Genomic DNA, 26210 nt, shown 5'->3' on the forward strand with positions numbered 1-26210 from the left:
GGTATTAACAATTCCTTCTGTACAGCTCTACGTGACCACCTGGGGAATAAACCCACCTGAAGGCTTGAAAAGCCACCTGAAATTACTATGGTTGGTGTGTAAGTACAGGGATACTGCTCCCTATCTTCCTATTTCTTCAGGGAGGGGTGAGCTTTGCCCAGGGTTTAAGCTGACCAGACACTGGTGAGCCCTGTTTAGTACACGGCTCAGCCCAAGCTAATAAGTCCCACTGAAAGGCATGGTGTGAATTGCAGGCCATGCAAATCAGGAGCACGTGGCTTCCCGCCAGCCCAACGTGTGGGCAGATATCTCCCTCCAAGTGTCTAACCTTGGACTGTTCTGTCCATGACAGTGTTTTAATGCAGAAGAACATTAGCCTGGGGAAAACTTAATTAAAGAGGAGACTTGCAGGAGTACATGAGGCAGTTAAATAACCAGCTCCAACTGAAAGTCCATGGAAACTTGTTGCCAAGCTGGTCTCTGTGGCTTCAAAATATCTGTTTGGGATTGGATTATGAAAAGACCTGAACATCTATGCAGCCTTTGCAGAAAAGTTCAGCAAATGGGCCAGTTCTCCAGAGCAACTCAGCGTCACCTGAACTCATGAATGCATTTTCTCAAGCAGATGCACGCAGTGATGTCTCATTAGAATAACTGAAGACTGTGTTTTGCTAATTGGCACTGTAGATACGTTGACCTCTGGTTTTGTTTCACCGGAGTCTGATTTTTTGTGATTATATTTAATAGTGACTGCAAGGGGAACTGAAGGAGAGAAGGCAAAGGAGGGAAGTGGGAAAGGAAAGAAAAGAAAGGGAAATGTGTCCGGTTGTGACAAGACAAGATGTCCAGCAAATCTCACTACAAAGGAGAGAGATTTTGGAGGGATGAGTCTGAGCGTTACTGACAATTGTTCTTCCATCAGTGATATTTAACTTCTTTCATTCCCAACTGAGTGCTGCCTTTGTCTGCAGACTTAAAACCTCTCCTTCCCTTTCCATCTCTTCCGTGTAATTCCTTGCTCCCCTGAGAGATCCAGTAACTGTCTTATTTCTCTGTCTCCTTCAGCCTGTTCACTCCAGCAACACCACTTGTGTGGGCTGGTGGGCTACCAGCTCACTTTCAAGCTGCTTGTCATCCCCCAGCTATTGTGCAATGTATTGTGCATGCGCTCAATCTCACACACACATACATGTAAAATGGAAATGTCTCTGACAGCTGGATGCATCATCCAGATGTCTAAAATTTATGTAGGGCAATGATCTGGCTGGGGGAGAGGAGGCACTGTGTGTGTGTGTTGTCTGGAGGGGGTTGCGGGAGTGGTGTGGGCTGATGGTTGAAAGCAGGATACCTGCAAATGGCCTAAAAGTTTCACAAGGGGGTTGTATCTGGGGCTGCAACCTGTGGCTGGGGATTAATGTGCTTTTAAATGTGCAATTTGTGTGTGCTGACCTCAGACATGGTCACGGTGTGCTGTTGATGTCCTGGGAACAAGGAAGACTTTGGCTCTGACATTGTCCCTCCGCTCTGTTTTGGCCTGGCATATTAACCCTGGGACTCATCGGCTGGTCCTGTTGTTGGTGGAGCAGTAGCCGGGGGGATGAGAGGCAAGGGGTGGACACCCTTTGCATCCCTCCTACTTCTCTAGTGCTGCCACTGAAGAGAAGCTACAGGCCACACTCAAAAAGATTCAAACCCGTAAGAGACAGTCAGCATAGATGCCGTTTACCTTTTCTCATCATGTCTGTAAGATGTAGAACTCCGGCCACTGGTCCAAATAAACATTTTAGAGGGTTGCCCAGTGTTGGCTTTGCTCGCTGCAGTGGGACGATGGAAGGACCTGGGGGAAGAGGGATAATTTTTATCACTGCCCATCCAATGTGGCAGACCACATTATATCCAGTGTGCCAAATCCCCTGTGGCTGTGCCCAGTGTGCTCTGAAGATAGACCATTTGTTAACTCAGGGTGAGATGTAAATTAATGGGGATGACAGATCAACATGTGGGAATGAAGGCTAAATCTCATTAGCTCCACTGGTAAAATGCGATCCTGGCTAATCAGGCTTAGCTATACTCCACGCTGCAAGGGATTTGCAAAGGATTTGCACCATGGACAAATCATCGGTAGCTTAAGAAAAGGTAATAGCTGCATCCAATGTTCTTATGCAGTATTTTTTGGAGACACAGTGGCGATTGTTTAAATACATACATGTTCATTACTGTTTTTTCATTGTACTGCAGCCCTTAGTAAGGTGAGACTCTCAAAGAGGATGTTTGAACGAGGCACAAGTATGAGATGTAAATGCAGCACTTTGTGGAAATGTAACTGATATGACAAATATGTCTTTTCCTACAGAGAACTTACTGTCCCAAGGCCAATTGGCCAAGATGAGTTAGATTCCTGGCCAGGAGCTGCTTTGTTTCACAGCAGGGTATGAGACCTGTTGGCTTCTTTCAGGCTCTCAGAGTCTTCTGAAGAGGGTTTCATTTTAGGGACTGAATTTGAACCCTGTACGTCAGTTAGATCTCACAGAATCAGAAATAGAGTTAAAAGGATCTCAAGAAGTGTTGCTGTTCTCTTGCTCTGATTCAAGGCACATTCACTATATCTATGTAATTCCTAGCAGATTTTGGTTACCCTAGGTCAACTGAATGTAAACAACCATCTTTCCAGATGGTGACTTCATTGCCAGGCTGGAAGCATATCTTGTATTGGAACTGCTGGTGGGGCTACAGCTCCCCTAGTAGCTCCTCCTAATCTGTTCCTGGTTTTTGTGAGACCTTTCCTGGTGAGAATTGTATTTTGCATTATTTCATGGCACAGCACTTTGTGCTTTTACTGTGTTCAGAGAAAGGCTTAAGAAAAAAAAAAGTTCCAGATACAAAATACTTTAATGCCAAAGTTTTGCACACACTGTGGGCCATTCTTCAGCTCACTGAAAAAATAAACCTGACTGTTGATGCTGTCAGCAGAGAAGACACATGAATTCCTCAGTGCTCCTCATCTGAAAAAGTCTGTAATGTCACTATTGACATAATTAGGCAAAAGACTAATTTCAATATTTGCATAGTGGTGAACCTGGGAGAAGACTTAAATCCCATAAAGGTGGCTTCAGGGGAAGACTGACATGGACAGGAGACAGAATTCATCCGTACACAGACAGGATAATGGGTGTCAAGGGATTGGGCTCTTCATCTGGAGTCAGCCTGGATCCCCACCACAAGGTCCATGACGTAGACCCACATCAAACTCATACTCTGGTTGAGCAGCTGACTGGGCAAACTGGCCAAACTGGTGCCTCCGTCATCTCCTCCCTGCTGGGATCCTGCTGCCATGCTCAGAGTTGCTGGCTGGGGGCTTGCAGGCTGGGACCTTGCTTAAAATAAGACATGGTAATATTTGACAAAGCTTTTGTGCTGCATTCATGCACAGTAAGTTGGACAAGAAGGCTGTCCAAAAGAAGAGAGGTAGACTGAGGCGAAACTCCCTCAGCCTTTTCCCTGACTCTGCGGTCATCACTGCACAGCTCTGAGAGCCAAAAAAAGGCTCCTCTTTCCTTACAACCACTATAGTTAAGTACTGGGGAATAAACAGTAAGATAAAGCATTTCGTCCCTGAAATAACTGTCGTTAAGAAGGTGAAATAGCATCTGCCAGGACTTAATCAATATAGCCCCTGGCTAAGAAGGGTTTTTATACTGATATTGGCCAGAAATTTGGGTTGCAGGACCTTGGGTCTAATCCTCACCCTGCTATTTAAGATTGCACCCACATTCCCTCAGACTGCACCACAGCAGCCACCAAGCCTGCACTGCACAAGCTGCTGTTTCTGCATTGAGCAATGCAGAAGGGTTCAGAGCAACTATCCAAGGGCCTAGAGGTCACATCAGATATTGGACTGAAACCTGTCCCAGGCTGAGTCCCTTAATGCTGGAAAATAAAATTATATATTTGCCACTTCACCCTTTAGGATGTCACACATGAGCTGCTCGACAGGAAAGCCTGGCTGGTGCTGCTGCCACAGCCCGAGTGGTCCCAGAGCCATCAGGAGATGCTGATGAATGCTATTAGAGAATCTGTTCTTAATTAAGCAAAACTTGGGCACACATTAGAGGTGATCAGTAGCTTCTGCCACCTGTCTGAGTCTACAGGGACACCTGGACAGGACTGCCTGGGCAGGAAGGCAGATTTTCAAGTTCCAGAGCAAATTGCAGGAGCACTGTTGGGGCGAGAGCTGTGTGAGAGGGGTCTGTCCCACTGAGGAGATGTCAGAGGAGCAAAAGAGGTGTCTCTCTTCCCACCAAAGTCAGAGTGATTTCAGACTCTCTTCTATTGCCAGTGCCCTGGAGCAGTCCATATGTGATAGCATTAATGCTGTCTGCTCCATTAGGTGGGCAATCCAAGCTAACCATCACTATTTAACACACAATTGCACACCTAATTTTGTGTAAAATTCTAACACTGATGACATCACAGCAGCCACTCCAGAGGTCAGATGTAAGCAACTAAAGCCCATGGTTCATTTAGGTGGGGTTTAGCTGTAAGGTAAGAGCCTTTTGAAGAAGAGTAACAATACAAACTCCCCAAGACCTTCCTCTGAAGGCCTTTGGAGGACTCATAACCTAGAATGGTTACGACCTACACAACTATGTCCTGCCCCACCGGGTCAGTTAGCAAATTTCCATGCCTTTCTCCTCCCCTGAGTTAATCCCAAGGCAGGACTGTGAAGCCCGCTCCTTCAGTGTTTCCTCTCTATTTTCTAAGGAAACAAGTATCATTAATTTTTATTTGCCCACTACTTCTCTGAGTCAGCTGCTGGCAACATATTTTCATCATGCAACAAGTAATCAGCCTGTGAAACTCATTACTGCAGGATGTCAGCCTAGCATTTAGAGTAAAAGTGGATTGGGCTATTGCTTGAACAGATGGAACACCTAAAGTCATGACAATACTTGTTAAAAACAGTTTAGAAGAGGTGCTTTGAGCTGATTTTTGACTATCAGGACTCTGTAGGGGATATTCCTATAGGGCAGGTTACCTGCAAACTGCTGTATTTGATGTGAGTTTTGGTAGAGTCAGGGTGCTGGGTCAGACTCTGGGCTTTCTGCTTGACTTTACCTGAATGTCGTTATCTCCTTTCTTATTGTGGCATCAATACAGTTGTCTCTTGGCATGGTTGACACAGAGACAGGCAAGGAGGCCAAGCTTTGATTTTTACGAAACACACTTCATTCTTCACGTTTGGGTCTATTCTGAACAAATGCACAATGTTTAAGAGAGAAACGCAAAGTAAAAAGTGTACAACCTCCTACGAATACATGTACACCTGTGCCCAGGGCACTTCACTGCTCTGCACTGGCCAAGGAACAGCTCTAAGGGCCCATGATGCTGACACAGTGGGTCTGCCCAGGGCTGACCCATTCGTCCCATCTTCCCCTGTTCTCATCCTCCTCTTGAGCGTTATCTTCTGGTGAATTTTATGGAACTCATCAGAAAACCTGATGTCCTGGTTCAGCTAGGATAGGGTTAAGTTTCCCCAGCAGAGAAGAGGGAAGGGATCTCCAGGTGGGTTATTCATACCATGCTGACGTCAGGTCCGGGCACAGGAGCATGGGAACTTTTTCCTTTGTGGCTTTGGTGACGGGAAGCACGCGAGCGAGCTGTCTGTAACCATTGCAGTATTTCTCTGTATATCTTTTGTCTTGTTTACTGTTATTACTGTTTACTGTTGTTATCATTGCTACTGTTGTTGTTCAGATTGTTTATCACACTGTTGTATTAAATTTCTTCTTATTTTAACCCAGGGTTTGTGCCTCACTTCCAGCCTGACCGGCTGAGGGTGGGGGAGGGACAACGGCAACGTGGTGTCCGGTCCCGGCAGGTTTTAAACCAGCACATCTGACAAGGTTTCTATTTGTTCAGCCATTTCAAGATGAAGACCTGAGATAGTTCTTATAAGATTAGAATAACTGCCCCATCAACATGTCCACTCAACAGCAACCACCTGAGAGAGGACTGCAGTGTGAAGAAAATATGCTGGGGCAGCATTTGCTTGAAATTGCTCAAAAAAAGATACAATTCTGAGGGTGAATCTGAAAATCCCTTAGCTGATACTTTGGGAACTACATTAAGTGCTTTGTTGTCCTCACTTTCACCCTGGGTTGGCTGCTTTCCTTCCTCAGGCTTTGGTTTATGTCACAATTGGTATGAAATGTCCCTTACCTCTAGGTTACCACAGCTGTGAACAGCCAAAGAGGGATATTGCAGACCACATTTTTAGATGGAAAGCTGGGTTTTATATGTGTGTTTATTTGTAATTGCCTCTGTCTATGTTAATCTTAGGGTTTCTGAGACCTTGAAGAACCATTTATGGCACCAAATTAATGAGCTTTGCTCTCCTTATGGCATTTCACTTCCTGGACAATGTGGCCACTGTAAAATGAGATGCACTTGCATTAATTTTGCCTCATAAAAGACAGTCTGAATTATCAGAAGCCAACAAAAGCTAAATATACACCTAAAGATACAATCACTGACCTCTTAAGCTTTGTCTGAATACACCCATGTCCTGCACTGTCCACGCTACCAAGTGCTCTGGATGCTTCATCCCAATATTTCCCAGCCAAGGATTCATTTGAACCCTGAGGCAGTTCCCCATTAGCCCTGAAGTTTTCCTGCTAGACCACATGTTAACCTCTCCCTGTGCCACAACACAGCGGTCTGTGGCAGCTCTTGGACAGACGGGATGGCTGCTGTTGAGTGGTGGGAGACGTTTGGTCTCTCTCAAGGTTGAAGAGAATTTTTTGGGGGTGGTTCCAGCCACCATCACCCATGAGAAAAGGAAGAAGCTGAAACCAGGCATCAAAGCCAACCTGCAAGGGGATGGTGGTTCACTTTGAGGTGAATTTACTGAATATGGACCGTTAGACTTTATGCCACAACAGATCTTACCCATGCCTATATCTGATGATAGTATGTTTTTCTATGGCTTTGGTGAGCCAGAAAACAGGGATAAATATTGTATGATGAAGAATGGGAGAATAAATAAAATGGCCTGTTGAATTTCTGATGTAAAGTGTAAGCTGACTGCTGGGTAGCCTGGCATCCAGGTGCCTTAGTGCATGGGAGAGCTTCCGGGGTAGAGTGGTGGTGGTAACTACTGTATTAAGATGCTCCTGTCTGATTCAGGAGATGATCCAGATGAATTTTCTAGTCCTAGTATTGAAATAATGTAAGAGCTGGACCCAGGACTAAAACCAATGTCTGAAATGTCTGACTACCTAGTAGGGTCCATGGCAGCTTAAAGGGGTGGATGGAAACAGAGCCAGACCATGGAGAGGGTGAGGAGAAACCCAACTGAGTGGTAAAAACTGAGCAGGTGTCTGCCTGGGGTATCTGAGCGAGACCCACCGTGGCCATGGTGTGACCCAAAAGCCCCAATTACACATGTACCAAGGGAGGTCTTATACACTAGCTTTGAAGATGCAAACCACAAAGCAGGCAATTCCCCTGTTCTGACACAATTCAGAGGGCAGTGTTTCTTGTGTAGTCAAAATATCTGTTTTCTCTGCAGGTCTCCATCTGAGCACAGTATCTGCTTGACCCAATCCCACTTGTCTGCAGCCGTTACAGATGAACAGCAAGCATGGACCAAGAAGAACAGCAATAAGCTGACTCATAAAAGAAATGCATCTGCATTAGTAGAAGACAGTTACCACTTAGGGAACATTTAACGCTCTGGCAGCAGCAACCGTAAATTGTGAAGCAGCAACAGCAATATCAAATGGTGTATTTCTGCCTCGTGACCGGACTTTGCTGTACCACAAGCTAATGGGCACGATGCAGGACAGAGTGACATAATTAACTGTTCTCGTTGGAGCATCTCAGGAGTTCCAGCTGCACTAACTGACTAATCCACCTGGCAGGTGACCTTGAATTTGGGGTTCCTCATTATGGCAAAGGGAAAATGGACAATGGGCAGCTGGTGTTAATATACTGACAAGAGTTTAGGAAAACTCATGGCTAGTGATGCTTCATTAATGAATTCACCTCTATTTCTGGCCCTTCTCCTAAATCTCCCCAGAGCTCAGAGCTGAGCTTTCTGTCTAGTTTTTGAGTTGAATGATGGAGACACTCTGGACCCAGGGCAGTCTTGCTGGGGTCCCATTGCACAGGCTTGTCTAGGACACTCCATGTCAAAGGAGGAGAACGAGGCTGCCAGTGACAACTGAAGCCCTCACATCACATGGGGATGCAGCTGTGCAGAACACAGGAGCATTTGAGTTTGTTTTCAAACAACTTCAAGTCATCCTTTACAATTATTAATTCCCTCTCCCCAGTATATACTGGAGCAACAGAGATATTCAGAAAGGCTGAGGTATCTATACCTTTTTGCTACACAAAACATGCAACGTGTTCACACTTCAAAATTAAATATTACAGAGTAACATCTGAATTTTCCAGGTTTCCATCTCATGATGTTTTTTCTCCAGTGCTAGCTTTCTGTGTTTTGAAAAAACCTTCAAGCCTTGCCATTTAATGATGCTTTTCATCCTCGGGCTTCCCCTTTCCCAAAAGCTACCTTCCTAGTACGAGTCTAAGTAGCCCACACAGCACTTCAGGCTGTAGACTTTACAGTCTTTATTCTTCTTGATCTTTTAAACATTAACTTCCTTCTCCACTTCTTCTTTTCTATTTTTTCCAGTGTCTCTTCCCATACATTACTATCCCCATGATGACTTGTTTCACCCACCTTCATTACACTGTGTTAGTCTTAATTATTCTGATTTAGTTGATTGAAACAGCAACTTTTTGAAGAAATTCCTGTGTCCCCAGGTCAGCTACAAAGGAGGGAAGTACTATCTGTCATTGCAAGCAAGAGATCCCCTATCTCTCATCTTTGGCGACCTTCTGGCCACCTTGGAGAAGTCTGACACTATGGCCTAAGCTTCCTCATCTGTATAAGAGTGTGCTAGTCCCATCACTGTACCTGGCAGAGGACACTTTCAGGCCATCTACAGGTAGCAGAGCATCTAGTGAAGAGCCAGCCCTTATTACCCTCTTTGTGTTTTGGTGCTGGTGAGTTTGCAATCCAAGCACGAGGCAATGCCTCTCTTGGCATGTTGCAGTCACCAGGGATCAACATTTGTGAGGAACAGCTGAGGATAATTGTCCCCTTCGCCTGTCAAGACTCTGCAAACATTTTTAGCTTTCTGCGCTGAATTTGAATTCACGTAGTAAGTGACACATTGGACAAGCACTATATTCATCATCTCAGCTGCTCTCTGGCTTCAGAGAAGGACACAATCTGCCTGTAAAATGGGCTGACTCTGGGAGGGGGTGTGGCAGTGGCCAGTGCTGGGTGACCCACCTGCGACATGCCCCTAGTCAGCTGAGCCAAGAGAGTTTTATGGGGAGATCCGCTCTGCCAAAGACCAGGTAGCATTACACTGATAAGGAAGGATCCTGGGGGTGAGAATAAAGGCAGTGAAAGTGCTGCACTACCTCACTTGATGCTCTCCTTTAAATATTAGCACAATTGTCTGTAATTGCAGGGGGATATATCACCTTGGGTTCTACGCTGCACCAGAAGAGCTATATGGCCCTGGACCAGGCTGGCTGGCTAAGAGCATATGGGTGGCAGCAAACATGCTCTGTGTCTTGTGATGATGCCATGGTAAACCCAGTGGGAAATACAGAGAGGGTGAGAGAAAGGAGATGAAGTAGAGGCTCAGTGCTGCATTGCTCCTCCACTCCCAGGGCTGGGAGGTGTTTTCAGCTCTAGCTCCAGGCTGAAGTCAGTCTCTCTGATGTGACCATCACATATGGGAATGACCTTCTCTGCAGCTGAGATTTTGTTTGTACACTTGACCAGATTTTAAAGGATGCTCATTTGGATACTAAAAAGACTATTTTTAAGAATAATTGGTTTCACAGTGGGAGCTGGACACCTCTCTGACTCGACTCATATGTCCCTGCACCACTGTCATCTCAGGGCCCTGAGGTTTACACCCAAACTGAAGAAACAGGGTGTTGGCATCGCTGTTTTACAGGTGATGAACAGAGGCATATAGGTGGCTGTTACTAGGCCAAAGCCTACCAGGAAGTCTGTGGTGGATGTAGTGGAGAAAATAGCCTAAAAGATGGTGGACGACCACCTTCTACCCAGCGAGGAGGGAGGAGAGCCAAGACACATACAGATTCCCATGTCAGAGAGCAAAGGCAGAGCCTTAATTTGGGGAAGTACCAAGTCCCATCCATGGTGACATTCCCTCCAGCTCCAGCTTTGTGCAGCTGTGCCTCAGCTTTACACCTCTCCAGAGAAGACCTGATCTGAGAAGTACATGGCTTTTAAATATCCCTGAAGAGAGTGTTTCATTTCAGGAAAGCAGTGCTTAAAACCCTGATGGTGTGTTTGCAGGAAGGAGCACGCAGAGGGGAAGGGTGATGTGCTGCTGGGGACAGGGGGGACACCAGCAGCCCTTAAGGAAGCCACAAAGGAGAAGCAGAGCACATGAGAGATGTGCCTGGGGAGAGAGGTAAGGGCACAGAAAGATAAACAGACGCAAAGCAGCACCCAGAGGAAAAACACAAACAGGCAGGGCAGATACAGCAGGAGCGTTTTTTCTCCCACCTAATTCCTTGAGTGGGTCAATCATCTTTTATCTCCTTTGAGTCAGTCCCTGTGCCATCGAGAGCACCAGCCGGAACAAAGCAAAGGCAGAGGCGAGCTAAAACTACTGCCCAGCGGGAAGTGAATGCTCTGGCACTATTTATTTTTGAGTCCACATTTGGATTAGCTGTAAAGAGCTGTGTGGATAAGCAAGCAGGCAATTACAGCTGGGACGTGCTGCTCATGAATGGAAACAGCTCCAATCTGCTCAGGACATATTGAAATTCTAATTCAGTTAGATTCCTTTAGTTACAGCGCTCATCACAGGCTCTAAAAGAGATGGGATTAAAAAATAAATACAACTCTTACATTGCCTTTGGTTTGCCTTCTCTGCTCCCCTTCCCCCCCCCCCCCCCCCCCCTCCCCGCAGTTTTAGCTGTTGTTTGACTTTATTTTCTGTGGCAAAATACATCAGTCTGCATTTAGTCTGCTTGTTAATTTTTACAAGGATCTAGCAGACTGCAGCTGGCCGAACGCGTGCACGCTAACGGGTGGGCAGTCAGCATGAATACTAGACCACTGCTGAGGTTTCACATGTCAGGTCTTACTAAAGACCATTACCCAGAGATGTCTGTTATTATTGCAAAAGTGCAGGTGTGACACTGAGGTGCAGAGCAAGGAGGCGATTTGTACAAGCTCTTCGCTGGCTTCATCCCTGGTTCAGACCAATGCTCAAGGCTACCAGCCCACACCGCTGCCCCAGTAAGCAGGTTGGCTTCCTGCTTTGGGTATTGATGTCAAGCTACTTTGCCATTGCAGGCAACTGCTTTTGCACTGGGTTTTGCAGGTAAGTTAGGAAAAAATCTCATCCAAAACAGCAACCAGGGAAGAGAACCAGGAGTGCTGGATCAGCCCTGCCAGTGTGACCTGGCAGTTCAAGCAGGTTATTTAACTACGTGCTGGTTGAGTTTCACTGGTTGATGTATTAAACCTCCTGGCATATGCAAGGAACAGTTAGTTAAGACCTAAATGGCTGAGATTGCCAGATGGGAGGAATGAGAGGAGCGTGAGCTTGGGTCTTCAGCTGCCTGGCAGTCGTGGTTCCCTCATGACCAGTCTCTTGGATCTGCTGGAGGACCTCTGAATGCACAGGGATATCTACAAGCAGCTTGTGAATAGTGCTGACCACATCAGCTCAGAAATCCAGTTATGACAGACACCGGGTAGAGATTAATTGCCTCCCTCAAAACTAAGGAATGGGCTTGATGGGGAAAGACATATACAGTAGCTCCATTCTACCAATACGGTCAAGGCACGGAGCTGTGAAATCAGCACCTCTGTGGTAAAAGCAAACACACAGCTTGGCTCTCGCGAGCATCTTTCCTCTTTGTCCTATTTCAAAGGGGTAAATCTTGTAGCATAAACACTCTGTGGTGGCTCCTCATCCTTCCAGGACACAGACTTCACCATCTGTAGTCCTCTTAGCTGAATATGATCAATTGTCATGTCAAATTCACAAAATTTTGTCCTCGAGTGCTGTAGAAAAGCACTGGAAACATTTTTTAATGCATAAATTTAATATAATTTTCACAGAATTGAGTATTTTAAGTGCCCTTATTTTTTAAAAATGCAATTCTGTAGAGGCAGCCTCCCATTAGCTCCTGAATCTAAGTTGGGTACAATATGGCTACATCTCCATGGACCTCTGAACTCATGCATGTCCTCTGTGGAGCTCCCTGTTTGCTTTGCCCACTGGTAAGAATCTCCAAGTCACATATATGGACAGAAATCTACTTCCTGATTAGAAAAACAATGCAAAATCCTAATTCTGACAGGGGATGTGCATGACCTAGAGAACAGTTTCCAGAGTAAGAAGAAGGAAGCATTTCTAATGGATTTGTCTGTAGGTAGGGCACAAATCAAATCCAGCCTGATGAGCAAGTCCAGGAGAAAGTTAGAGATTAAATAAGTGGGTTACAAAAAAGGCAGAGGATTAGAAAGACAGGGAACACAAGATGAAAGACAATAGTGATGCGCACACACAAGAGACAGTAGGATGAGCCGCATGTTGCAGAAAGGTAGTAATGAAATCCACAGTAGGGGTATGAAGTGGATAGGAAATCTGGTGGAGTCAATGAGTCAAATGACTACTGAGACAAGGCCGATAAGCTGGGCTTAGTAAAATGCTGCACCAGTCCATTAGCGTAAGCACTAAATCACCTGCTTTGTGGATGAGTTCAGTGCATGATTTAGCCTCCTTAGAAAACCAATAACTTGAGAGCTTGTGAATCTCTTTATAGATGTGTTCTTGTATAAACTTTTCAGCATAAAACCAATTTTTCTTAAGAGTCAGGAAAAAAGATAATGAAAAAGAACAAAAGCAGAGTCTTTGTAAGAGAGAACACTGTACACACTCCCTCTACGCAGTTTTGAACTGACAAAGAGAACAAAATCTCTGCAGTCCTCTGAGGCCAGAGGAGCATTCCAAACAGTGAAGGGGCCTCGGCCATGAAAAAAACCCCTGTTGTATTTTTGTCTCATAACTGGTCTAGAAATGAAAACAGTGGTAGGAGCAGGCACAGACACTTGCATTCCTCATAAGGCAATAATTTATATTACTTACAACAAGCATCCATCTTTGAACAATGTCACTGCAGTGCTATTACTATTGAAGAGTATTGAGTTTCAAAGGAGGTGAATGTCTTTCTCTCTCCCTAATTATGATTACTTGGCTTAGTACTTGGGCTAAACTTTCATTTAACCAAGATAAATGGATTTTTCCAAAACCAGTGAGTTAACACTATGCATCACATTATTACTCTCTTCTCAGATTTCTTGCCTTTTGCACTGTTTTACTCGGCTGCTAAACAGAAATAACAAGAATAGGAAGTAGGAGCAGTGTAGGATTCCATATGGATTAAAGATAATTTTTAAAAAGTCTGATTTTGACCCATTACTTTGTCCTGTTCTGGGCTAGATTTTTCCCTCAATCAACATAACATAACAACATTATTTTGTCCTATAATTTCCCTCTCTTCAAACATGAGCACCCACAACATATTTTTGCAGACACAACCAGCCTAACTGACTAATATTTTGGTTGCTTTCTGTTTAGAATCCCTACTTATCATTTAAGCTTATGTGCCAATATTGTAGGTTAACTTTCAGAAGAGCAGATGGGGAATTAGAGGCAAAACTTCTGTCAGTAATAACGGGACTTCCACGCTTCATTTCCCCCAGGGCACAGTGAATGTTTTCCTTTTCAACAGTGCTGGGCAGAACTGCCTTGAGCAACTGGTGGCAGCAAAATTGTGTGCTGGCAACACACTGAAGTTGTCAGGATACAGGAATAGATTTTCAGTTGCTGGGTCATTTGTGGAAAGTTATTTTGCAGTAGCTCCTGGAAGATACCTCTCTTGGTACAGGAGTTCAAGTGCAAAATAAGAGAACGAGAATTGCCTTTCTAGCAAAGTCAGTGAGAGGTCTGGCACTGAACAGCTTCTCCTACACAGGTGGGTTCACCTGACCACATCGCTGCACAGCAGCCTGTTTTTTGATGACCAGGGCAGGCTGCTAATCTAGGAGAGGTCCTAACTCAGGTCCCTAAACTCTACAAATCCCACTGTTTCAGCAGCCCACTCCTTTGGTGCTGGGGGGAAGTGCAAGGCTGTGGATGGGCACCTTAGTGTGGGTGGGTGGCTTCCTTACCGCCTTCCACAACTCCTTACACCACGGTGGTGTCCAGGACATGTCACGGGTCCGTCTGATGTCCACACCTATTGTACCCTTTCTCAGGAAAAAAGCTCTCACTTTTCTCAACCACAGGGCAGCTCCATGCACTGTCCCCTTTCACACACCAAGGGAAGCCAGCTGGTGTGCTGGGGACTGGAACTTGCAGTACAAAGGACTTGACAAAGTGGGAAGTGGTTCCTCTGCTGCAGTCACAAAACTCCTCACCATCAAGGAGTGACAGTCGGATGAACATCCCATCTCTGTCTTGGGGCCACTCCCCAGCTGGAGAGGCTCACAGCACCTCACTGGGATTGATCATCCCCGCACTCTGTGGGCTTTGCTTTGGGCAGCAGGGCTGTGCTGCTGATGCCAGCCAGCTGCCACCCAGCAGTTGCTGAATGACAGGAACTATCAGAATCAAGACAAATTTCAGTGTCTTAACACACCAAGCGTCACACAGGTGATTAAAAGCAGCTTCTGGCTGCTAAAACATGCATTAAAGAGATGCGAGAGGCCTGCCCAGAGAGCAAGAGCTTGCCCCTACTCTTGAGTGCCGCACAGATGGGATTTGTTCAGATAATTACCACCAGATACAGCCTGCACCATCTTACATTCTCTGGTGTTTTTCTTTAAGGTGTCCATCATTTGGCCAGCCTCCACCCACCTTCTTCCCAACAAAAAATGGCTTTTAGTAAGCATTTGATACTGCCATTAATAAAACAAGGAAATAGATGTTGAAGATCAGAACATGTGTGTTATGTCTGTATTCTCTACTTTTCAGGGAAGTTTAACAATTTTTCACCCTTCTTGATGCTTTTATGAAAGCTTTTTCTGCCTCTGTCTCACCTAAGAATCCCCGAGCCCCAGTAATCACGTGAATTACATTCAAATAAAAATACAGAAAAGCTGCGTTTTCACACTGACCTTGAAATCTTGAAGGCCATTTCCACCTCGGACAGGATACACTGGGTGTGTATCTCATTATAAAGATGCTTTACAGCATAGTTTGTGATTAAGGAGGCTGTTAAGGTAAGTTTAACCAGAAAAGTTTCTCATATGTAGATATTCTCAAGATCCTGTCTTGCAACTAAAATTCTTCCATTTATTTAGATCAATTTAAGCAAACATAGCTGTGAAAAAACTTGTTAAGGTACCAGCTAACGCCGGGAAGGTGACTTGAGCTAGCCCTGTTGTAACACTTGTGTACCTACCTCTTGCTGTAACACAGCCTAGTAAGTAAATAAAAGCTGGTAGTTTTCCTCCTAATGTGTTCAGAGGGCTTTGCTCCCATATTAATTTGAGAGTAGTAATTCAATTACAGAAAATATTATCAGAGGCTGCTGTAATATGGACTGCATTTTTATCATCCCCACCTGCTCCTCTTCCTTACGCTGGAAATGCTGCCGAATTCCCCAGCTCAGCTTTTTTTTTTTTTTTTTTTTTCCTTCTTTTAAAGCTGATGTACAAACTTAATGAAGTCTATCATTTCAATACTCTTTGATATGTACTTCAGAAGAGACCGGGTACTTGATTCTCTTCTTATTTACATCAGCGAGGTCAGGAGCTGAATGCAGAAGTAAGTGAAGGGGTAGGGAAATGCCACTGAAACTGTCAGCACCAGAGCAAAGGCATTTCTTCAGTTTGCTCTGGTCCCTTAGGAAATCCTAACAGCTGGACTAATATTGGATGTAATTGAAGAAATACTCCCCTTAAACTAGCAGGAGGTTCAGTATCTAAATATAATCCCTTCTGAAAGAATGCTCAAAACCTGAATTTTGACCTTCATGTCAGCCAGAAAGAGATTTTCAGTAGCTATAAAGATTTTAAAAAATGATGTGGAACATTTTGTTCAATAGTAGCTTTTTGATTTCTTCATACTGTTTGTATTTATTTTTTACCTTTTGCCACAATGGAAATTCAAGTCAAATATTCAATCAAAGTCAAGCATTTTATCGCCTTTCCACTCAAATGACTGAGTCAGATGCTTAAAATGTAACACCAGCAGCACTGCAAGTAGTGGATATATAAGTACATGGAAAATCAACCTTTTGCACTATAGCCCAAGGAAGTGCCTTTTCTTTTTTTCTTTATCCTGGTGGAGCCATTTGCTATCAGAACATGTTGCCATCAAGTGTGATCTGCTGTTGGTGCCTTACAGCTATTGGAAAATATTGCTGCTGGAGTATTTCAGTTGCCAGAGCACTCCCCATTCAGACCAGTTTGCTGGTGCAAAGTTCTGAGCTCAAGGCGGGAGCCCTGCTATCAAACAACTGGGAATTGACAATTCACTTCCTCTCACTCAGGTGCAGAGAAAAGCAATGTTTATTTAATTTGGAAGGTGGAAAGCTGGAATGGAACAAGAATGAGCATCACTCTGTACTTTTCCAGCTTCCTTTCTGCCCCCAGGAATTTTTCTTCCACCATCATCTTGAAAGCTCCTGTTTCCTTCCCCGTTGCTGGTGCAACAGTGCATTTGGCAGTCAGCTCTTTCTGTGCCTTTCCGGTCCCAGGCTTGGTCTGATGTGAAGGTGACCATAGGGTGACAGAAGATGCTCACTCAACCCATTGCTACCGTCAGTCCTACCACAGGACACCCCTCTCCGGTGGTGAGAGAGGAAGGACTCTAGGAGACAGCACACCCATTCTGTTTCTGCAGGGTTTGATGCACAAAATGAATTCCTGTGGGGTATGCAAATAGTGGGCATTGGCCACTGAGCAATGATATCCACGCGTGGGTTCTTACACTGTGTACCCTGCAGTGAATACAAACCAGCTGACTGAAACTGGAAAGTCAGACTGACTCCAGGAGTGTCCTGGCTCAACTCTGAAAGAGTGTTGCCCCAGGTATTAGCTTGGCAGTACTTGGAACAATACCAGCAGTTGCAATAAGTAACAACTGACAGTATCTCCTAAGCATCTATATTTTCACTTCTATGGAAAACATGGAGCTGATCTTGGAGTATTTAATTTGGGAGTTGTAACACAGTCACAGAGGAAAGCAGTGCTGGAAGACCACCCGTGGATTTCAGCACATCAGATCCCCTGTAGTTAAACTAAATGTCATCACACTGTACATGGCTGCTGATTTCAGGTTTGCTAATTTGTAAAACAATGTGAAGAAGATGCCACAGTTGTGAGTGGAGCAGCTGAATTATAGGTACTTAGGCAGCACTGTAGGGATATGAATTCTGTTTATTGCACAAACCTGCCTCTATAATTAATAGAAATAGTAATATTTCCTTACTCTGTTTTCAGTAATTCAGACTGATAGCTTTGGAAGATCAGAATGGATTAGGAAACACAGTTTTGGAAGAACAGGAGAGAACCAGAACACTTTCTTGGCTTTTCAGCATCAGTCCAGATCTCCTTCAGTGTTCAAGGAACAAAAGTACTACCAATGCTCTGTGTGTAACAGACCATCTGTCACCGTAAGTGCAGCTTTATTTTATTTTTCACTGCTTCTGGGAGAAAAGATTCAAACTTCCCTAGCTGCCTGTCTGAACTGAACATTATGAAATTTATTTTAAAACCTTGAGAAACAGACACATTCAGTCCAAATCCTGCTTAAACCCCAGCAGCTCTCTAACACCAACACTGGCACTTCCCAATCAAAACTGGCTTCAAAGTTTACCTAACAAACTGCAAACGATCTGAACAGCCATGTCTTCTTTAGTGGGAGTTTTATAGGCCTTGCCCCCTCTCTTAGGAGGTATAAACATATCAAGGTTTAAAATTGCGCTTTATTTATCTCAGTGGTATAGTATGATATTGTTCCCACAGGAACACTGGTGATACTTTATTGTGGTAGAGAGGAGAGCACCACATGAAGCAGAGCTGATGCATGAGCTGGCTTAGTCATAGCTGGTGACAACTAAAGTATAGTTTGGGCATTATTCTATTATTTTGAATTCTTCAGGAATTGGAAGCAAGGGGTGTCTGGAAAGGAACAAGAAAACCAGACAGCTATGCAAGGGGTTTTTCACCTCCCCTGGTGGAAAGCTTTGCCCCTCAGCCCTGTCCCTCTTGGGGTCAGAGACACAGGAATAGATATGTCAGAGATGACTTATTTTCTCAATGATTCATTGAAAAAAATATTAATCTTGGTAGCTTTCTAACATGATGTACGTACCAACCACTGAACTGCTCAAAGGAGGGCCTTTTACTAGTAGGACTCCTTAGCCAAATGTAATGCAATTAAATGATTGGATTTCATTACATATATTGACATGATGTCAGTGACAATTTCCATTCTCCCTATTATTTCTATAAATAAAGTAATCTACCATAATTAGAAAATATGAACATGCTAAGACCTCCATTAATTCTTCCCCATATTAATCTAAGAGCTGGGCAGATGTTTATTAATACCTTGTTACACTGCATTCATCAGCTGTTACCAAGAATAGAAAGGCTGAGACCTGATCTCATGCTGAAGGTTAAATAAGAGCAGATCTAGCTAAATCACAGAACCATAGAATCTTGCCTTCTGGTTAACTTTTTGACAATATCGTGGTTTTTATCAAAATGCTTTTTAAACCTTTAATCTATCTCTCTCTTTCTTCTCCTCAGTGTGCTTTGGACAGTGTATGAAACTCAGGGGCACTCCCTTCCCTCCAGCATCCTCATGTCTGTTTTGATTTCAGTGGAGCTGAATTACACCAGCCTGTACCTGCCCTCTGCTTCTTTCTCTTGGAAGGTATTTAAGGAGCAGCAGTGCTGGGTGAGGGTCCAGGTTCACCCTGTTTGGTGCCAGGTATCTGCTGATGGGTGCTTGGGATGGATGTGAGGAACAGCAGGTACTGGTGGACCTGCACCAAGCCAGGATCTTGTGGTTTTTTAGAGCTAATCTAACCTCTGTCCCAAGTCATCTCCCATTGTCACCTTCACTGGGTCTTCTGCCAAGAATCTCCAGAATTTACTTACGGTTTCTGTGAAAGTACTTTTTTTCCTGTTTCTTTTAATTCTTGTGCTCAGTAACCTGAGGTTACTTCCTGCTCTTCTTTCTTATTTGTCTGTCATTTTCTGTCTCTCTCCACTCTCTGTTCTTTCTCACCACCACCTGGATCTGTTCTCTTGGCACTTACTGTGCAGGTTTGGTGCCCATCAAGGCACCTCCACCCACTTCAGCAGTGCCACATTACCTTGTACCAGCAAAGAAACTGCCTTGTGACCTCTACAGTCATGGCAGATGCTTGGCTTTGCCTGCATCTGTGTGGCTGCATCAAGGAGCTCTGGGCTTCAGGATGGTGCCAAACTCCACTTTGCTCACATCCACGATGTGTTCAGGCTGCTCACAGGGAGAGGAGGCTCTTGATTTCTGGGATGAGCCAACTGAAGTACAAACAATGCTGATTCACATCAGAACTGATACACAGAAAGAGTGAACAAGATATATATGTCTGTTTTACTGCATTGGGACTGCAATGGAGACTGCTTCCTTATTTTAGGAAAAGTTTAAATCATGTTGGCAAAACTTGATGAACTTCTGAAGAACTCAGCCTTCCAGACTAGACTAATTTTTTTTTTCAGCTGATACTTACCGTAAATTTTGCAAGCTTTTAATATTTTCATGTACACTAAGGTGGATGAGATGAAATTGTACATGTATTGTGACCTTTTCTCCCCAGAATACTGGGCTGTTGCCATTCCTCATTTAAAGCCAAGCAAAGCATGGCTGTTCACAACTGGGATTTACTTTGTAGGGTAAGATGTAATACACTGAAATGGGCAAGGCAGCACTTGGTCTGAACCTGCCTTTATATTTTTGGCTGGGCCACACCTGAAATTAAACTAGAGCATGTTGCGAGTTGTCCAGGGCTGGAGCCAGCCTTTCTTTACTGCTGTACCCAGCACTGAGCAGCTGGGGCTCCTGGTCTTCATCAGGCCTTGAAGAAGAATTTAAATAATATTTTCAAGGTAGACCGTCCTCACTACAGTGTAGGATAGGCATGATCCAAAGCCTATCATGTGGTCATCAGCCTAAATCCTGAACTGATGAGCTGGATGATATATACTTTGAAAGACTGGTGGTGGTGGCTGTCCCATCCCATGCCATGCCATGCCATGCCATCCCATCCCATGCCATGCCATGCCATGCCATCCCATCCCATCCCATCCCAGGCAGTTTCAGAGGCAACAAAGGCAGATAAAAAACGGTTCAGCAAACCCAACAAACAGGGTTCTTGTCAAAACTTCTCTTGACCTCAAAAAAGAACATGGGTGCAAAATTACACTGCCCAACCATGGAAAACACATGTATGTGGATACCCGTGCTGCTCCTGTACTCTCCTCTGGGTTGTGTACTCTCCCCTGGGTTGATTTCAATAACACTGCTCAGACCTTGTTTTGTACAAAGTCATTTTAAATTCATATATAAAAAAAAATCTGAAAAAAATCCAGTGTTGCTTCCACCATTTTCTAGCCCTTCCCATCTCCTTTGAGTTGGATGCTGCTTGTCTGTTCTCTTGTATGCCACCTCTGAAATTATCCACTTTTTGCACTCTCTTTCCCTTTCTCGGAATTGCTTTTGCAGAAATACACACAAACAGCTATTCTTCAGGTCAGCATTTCAATTAGTTTTAAATTGTACATTTCTATTTCCTGGGTCTTTACTTATTTATTATTATTTATATTGAATCTTTTTCTGAGTGTTTGCATTGATTCCGATAACTCTGCTGGGTGCTTATCTGTGTAAATAGATCAATAGCTTTCGGACTGCACTTTCTGAAGCAGTAGACTGAGAGGCTTGCTTCAAACTGGAAAGCTTCTGTACTGAATTTATTAATACAGCAAGCTATTACAAATGTATGATCCATAAAATTACTTCAATCCCATGCTAAAGTAAGTGGATTTTATACCTTTTCTTCCTGGCCAGTTGTATTTAAGCAGTTGCCAATCTTAGACCCTCTTTTTCCATTACAGAAACACACAGTTCATCAGGGGAAATGACACTACTGATGTCATGATGACACTCTTTCCAGAGTTGACAGCGTTGGCTTAATTGCTGGTCCCAGCAGACAGGGGTGTGTGGATCATCCTGGGCTCCTCCAAGGGACTAATCTAAAGGGAGGATCTAACAGGAATCAATCTTCCATCTCAAATGAAAGATGCTCCCTTCTCTTAAACTGCAGTAAAACAAACCCTCCTCTAAACTTATCCAAATTAGAATCAGGCACAAACTAAGACTTTCTAGCTTGCTCAGGGAAAGACCTCTTTGCACTGTCTTCCTCCAAGCCAATTTTGGGCTAAGTGAAAAAACATAGGTCCACAAAATCTCTCTGTGAAGCCACCAGGAATGCAGCAAGATAATAGTGCAGCAAGATAAGGAGGATTAAGATTACTTCTGGTCTTTTTAAGAACTACGGGGTGAAAAAGTTAATGGAACACTCAACTGGGAGACATTGCTGGGACCGAGATAACTGGGTGCACAGCAGTTGTGTTGTATGAAATACCATTGCACGGCCAGTCTTTTCCAAGTACCCTGAAGCCCGCTGAATTCCACATGGATTATGGCATGGAGCCTTTAAGAGCTGTGGGTAGTGAAGCTGATCACTTCAGCTGATGTGTGAAATAAAGAAGCAGCTGAAGTACAATGAACTGGCCTTTAGTGAAAGGAGAAATAGAGTGGCTGGCAACACAATGTCAGAATCATTGCAAGATGGGCGGCATGTCTCTTGTTGACTATTCTTGTGTGGGGTCTGCCTATTGATTACGCCTCATTTAAGAAGGTCTGATGTTTGCCTTCCACCCACTTGTGATTTTTCTGGGACAGTTTGGTTCTTGTTTAACAGAGGAAACAACTCTGGCACAAACACAGCGGTGCCTGCTGCGCTCCACGCTCAAGAGCAGCGCATACTGAAAATCTGCTTGTATTGCTGTTGAAATTAGATGTTACTTTAATCACCGTGGTGAGTTTGAGTGGAATATTTTGTAGAGACAATAACAGCCACAGACAATCCAAATCTAGTGAAGGCCTGACCCAGCTTGTATTGAAGTGATGAAGCATTTCTATTGTACTTAATGGACATTGGCCTCAGCCTCGAAAGAGTGCACTTGAGATTGAACTTCTCTGCTTTTGCAGAGATCTTATTAGATTTGCAGAGCTGGTACTAGATTTGCTCAGTGGTATGAGAACATTACTATTCTGTTAAATTACTTTTTCTGTTAATAATATATTATTTTCTACAAGAAGTTTTGTTTCCTAAGTCCTTTTTACCTGTTTGCCTTCAGCTGGTTAGGGAATTAATTCTTGCTTTCTGCCTTAAACTACTATACCCTATTATCTTGCAGGTTTAAACAGCTCTCATTCACTTCTCAGATGAGTGCTTCTCAAATGAGTATGCTAAAATTTATTTTTGTTCCTTGGGCATGGTGTCCCTTTTTTATTGGTGGAAGAAAACAAGAAGAGCTTCGCAAATTATGAAAAAAACTAAATTTAAATAGGTTCCTTACCCCAGGCTCTTCTGGGGCAAGGCTCAGCACTAACTCCTGGGGAAGCTCTACTCATATCTGAGCCTTTTCTATCACAATGTACAGATACAATTTGTGATCCCATTCCTAACAAAACAGATCTCAGAGATCCAAAGTGTATTATATTATTTGCAGTATTTACACCTGTAATACCAGCAGCATGCTAAGTGCTTTGAAGAGATGTTGGAAGACAAGTCCCTGGCTAAAGAGATTAATATTCATATTTTATACAAAATAAAAAATATCCACACTTCGAGTCTGTAAGATACCGGATTAAAAAGGCTTTTCTCCTTAAATTAGCTCACAGAAATATAACCCCTTGAAGGGAGGGAAGGAGGCAGCTGTGGAGGGAAGGGAGCCAGCACTGCTGACTATAAAGCAACTTTCAGCTGCCTCATCCGGAGATGCACTTTCAGCCTCAGCCTGGGGTTCTTATGGACACTTTTATCCCTGGAAGCCTAGCTGGGATCAGAGAGGGTAGGATCTGCCATGCATCCCTGCATGGCATTCCCTGCGCAGAAGCGAGACCCAGACCTGCTCCTTCCAGGACAGGGGAACCGGGGTGGGAATATAGCCTTTGCATCTGCCTGTTGAAATGGCAGCCCTCACTACTGGAACAAAATTAGATAGCTTTTCCTTTTCGTCAGCAGTCAAGAGTGTATAACTCACAGCTTCTCCGTTCAGATTGCTGTGTCCAGATAGCTCTACTCCCAATGTTTTCTTACAGTACAATTATTTGATATTTCTATGTGTAGCACATCACAGTGTCAACATTCTTTATAAAAAATATATTAAAAATTTATTTTAAAACAAAGGAAAACAATATAATAGCATATGAAGAAATATTTCAGAAAAGGTTATATTTCTGCATCAAGTATACTTGAATTTTAGTGGAAGTAGGATACTTTTGCCATAATGACAACAGTGAGATTGAAAAGGAGCACAGTGATCAGGAAAGGAACAGTGAACATGACTAGTACATTTTTGAGGAGAGGAAGGCAGACCCACCATTACATGCTGATGGTTGAGAAGCAAAGCTGACAAGAGTTTTGAAGCCATAAGTTCCAGCTTGTTGCAGAATTTTAATGTATTTCCACATGAGCAGTATTTGGTTAGATATTGTATGCACAGTACTGGAAAATTGGGATTAGCAAATGAGTAAATTAAACTGAAAATTGGGCAAAGAGATTGGAAAGTAAATGTGAGTGCTTCAGTCATGATGGGGTTTGCCCTCCAAGGAATTTTAATTTTTTTTAAAATAGTCTGTGAATTCTTACTGGATTTGAAATTGTTTCCATTACAGATGCCAGAGATTTTGCAAGGAAATCTGCTGGGGTGATAGAAGAACAGTAACAGAACAAATGCAGGTTGAAAGTGATACAGTTTAGACTTAATGATCTCTCTTTTGTGAAATGCTCATCACAGATAAAATTCTGGGCTTCATTCCTGGCCACAACACAATGACAAAAACACTTAACGCAAACCTCACTGAGCCACTCCTGGTTGTTAAGAAAATCTCTGTTACACTGCCAAAGTCTTTGCAGGGTTAACTAGTTCTGAAACGCAAATGAGACACAAAAAAACCTGCACTGATAGACTCAGACCATAAATAACTCTGGCTATTATCTGCATGGTGAGGAAATCACCCAAAGGTGGCAGGCAGAGGGGATGTGTCCGTGGTGGTCTCTGGGGTACACCAGCGTGCCCAAGCACCTGCACTGAAGCACCCTGCCAAATGCACTAAGCTAAATCCACTTCCGAACAATGACACTTTGATTAACACAGGAGTCAGGGATACTGTGCAAACCAGCCTTGCACTGACGCTGAAATCAACCAAACAGCTCAATACAAGAAAAGGAAAGAGCAATAAGCACTAGTAAAACAAAAGAGCAGGTTGTGCATAGCCCCAGTGACTTCATCAGTATATTGTCTTTTCCACAAAGACCTGGAAGATCTGAATTTTTTTGTATTGGTTCTCCAGGAACATTGCAAGAATATTAGAGATAGGGCAACAGAGAGGGAAAGCAGTCCCATAAGTTACCATGACAGTATCTACCAAGTCAAAATTAAATCCAAGGCTTCCCTCTCCATTTTATGAGGTTAGATAATGCTGATTTTATTAGCAGGGTCATTTTAGCACCCATGCTTAATCGAAGAACTAGTCTGATATTTGTTTAGGAGATTTGAGTAATCTGTTTAAGAGAATGAACAAGTGCTGAAGTCCTAAGGAACAATCTTCTCTCAGCCCTATCTGAAGCACAAGGATTTGAGGTCAAAGCTAAGTGAAGGGTTCTTTAAGGCAGTGTGGAAACAAGCAAAATTCTCTTTAGAGCCAGTTGTGTTAGGGAGCATGGAAGCAGAAAACCTGCAAATTATTTTAGGTTGTTTTTTGGGTTCGGTCATCTGGCTACCCTGGAGGTAGCCCGTGATGTGCTATGTGATACTACAGTATTGATGACGTGATATGCACGGGGTTTTGCTCTGACAGGTTTCCCCTCTGAGCCATATACAGCTGCAGCCAGCAGCCAGACAACACAGGGGTGTTTTGCTGCCTTTTCCAACATTGCTGTATGTTGCCTGTAGGTTCTTCATGATACAACCCTGGCCCTGGAGCTGAGTTAAGGGAGTGGATGGGAAAATTCAGTGACACAGTCACTAATGTGCAAATGTCAAGCTGTTAAATCTTCAGTAAGTCTTAGTTCAGGAATCAGTCATCTCTTTTTACAAGTAATTAGAAAGATAATCAGTAGATATCAAGTCAAATGTTCACTTGAGGGTCTTGGGTTAAATTTTGGGAAGGGCTTTGAGGAATTGGCTTTGAATCTTTGAATCCAAGGCTACTCTGTGTGCTCTGGTTGTTGGCTGAATATAAAATAAACCATTTCTACATGTTTTCGTCTGAGAATATGTGGCTGACATTGCATAAGATTAGCCCTTCTCTTCCAGATAGACCCAAGAAAATAATGAAAATCCCACAAAAGCAGTGTTCCCACAAGACTCCTATCATGTCAGGCAGAACGGTCACCTAGGAGCTCACAACGTTGTTGTACTATTAACCCTTACACGCTTTCCCTTCCCAAAAGGCTGATGAATTTTTATCTAGACCCAGAAACAAAGAACAACATCCTGGCCCGCGGGGGTGGATGATGCGGATGCTCATCTCAGGCACCCTGCCGTTTCACAGCTGGCAGCAGCAGATAAATTTATCAGTCGCCTGAGCCAAGGTTCACCAGATGGCATCGCATCCCACTTAGAGGTAATGTTGGACTATTGCAGCCTCAAGAGTAGAGGTAGGTTTGGGTATTAACTCATCTCAGCTTCCAAGCTTTGGACTAAAAGAAAATTTGGAACATAACTGAGGAATCCTGAGGCCAAATACCCCAAACCTGAGAACACATAA

The 26210-nt window shown here is 43.8% G+C and overlaps 1 protein-coding gene across 4 annotated transcripts in view; it reads right to left on the bottom strand.

Annotated features, from left to right (window-relative positions):
• LOC141963012 (calcium-activated potassium channel subunit beta-2) overlaps nt 1–26210 on the bottom strand; it is a 106145-nt gene that overhangs the window by 16213 nt on the left and 63722 nt on the right. For 3 of the 4 annotated variants that reach the window (XM_074911905.1, XM_074911904.1, XM_074911902.1), the window contains one exon: nt 1727–1837. In XM_074911905.1, coding sequence (XP_074768006.1) covers nt 1727–1782 — 56 coding nt within the window. In that variant the 5' untranslated portion in view covers nt 1783–1837. Of the gene's footprint in view, nt 1–1726; nt 1838–5115; nt 5250–26210 lie in introns of those variants that run through there. The other variant, XM_074911903.1, reaches the window with a different exon arrangement.

Source organism: Athene noctua, chromosome 8 (assembly GCF_965140245.1).
Source record: "Athene noctua chromosome 8, bAthNoc1.hap1.1, whole genome shotgun sequence".
NCBI classification, from domain to species: domain Eukaryota; kingdom Metazoa; phylum Chordata; class Aves; order Strigiformes; family Strigidae; genus Athene; species Athene noctua.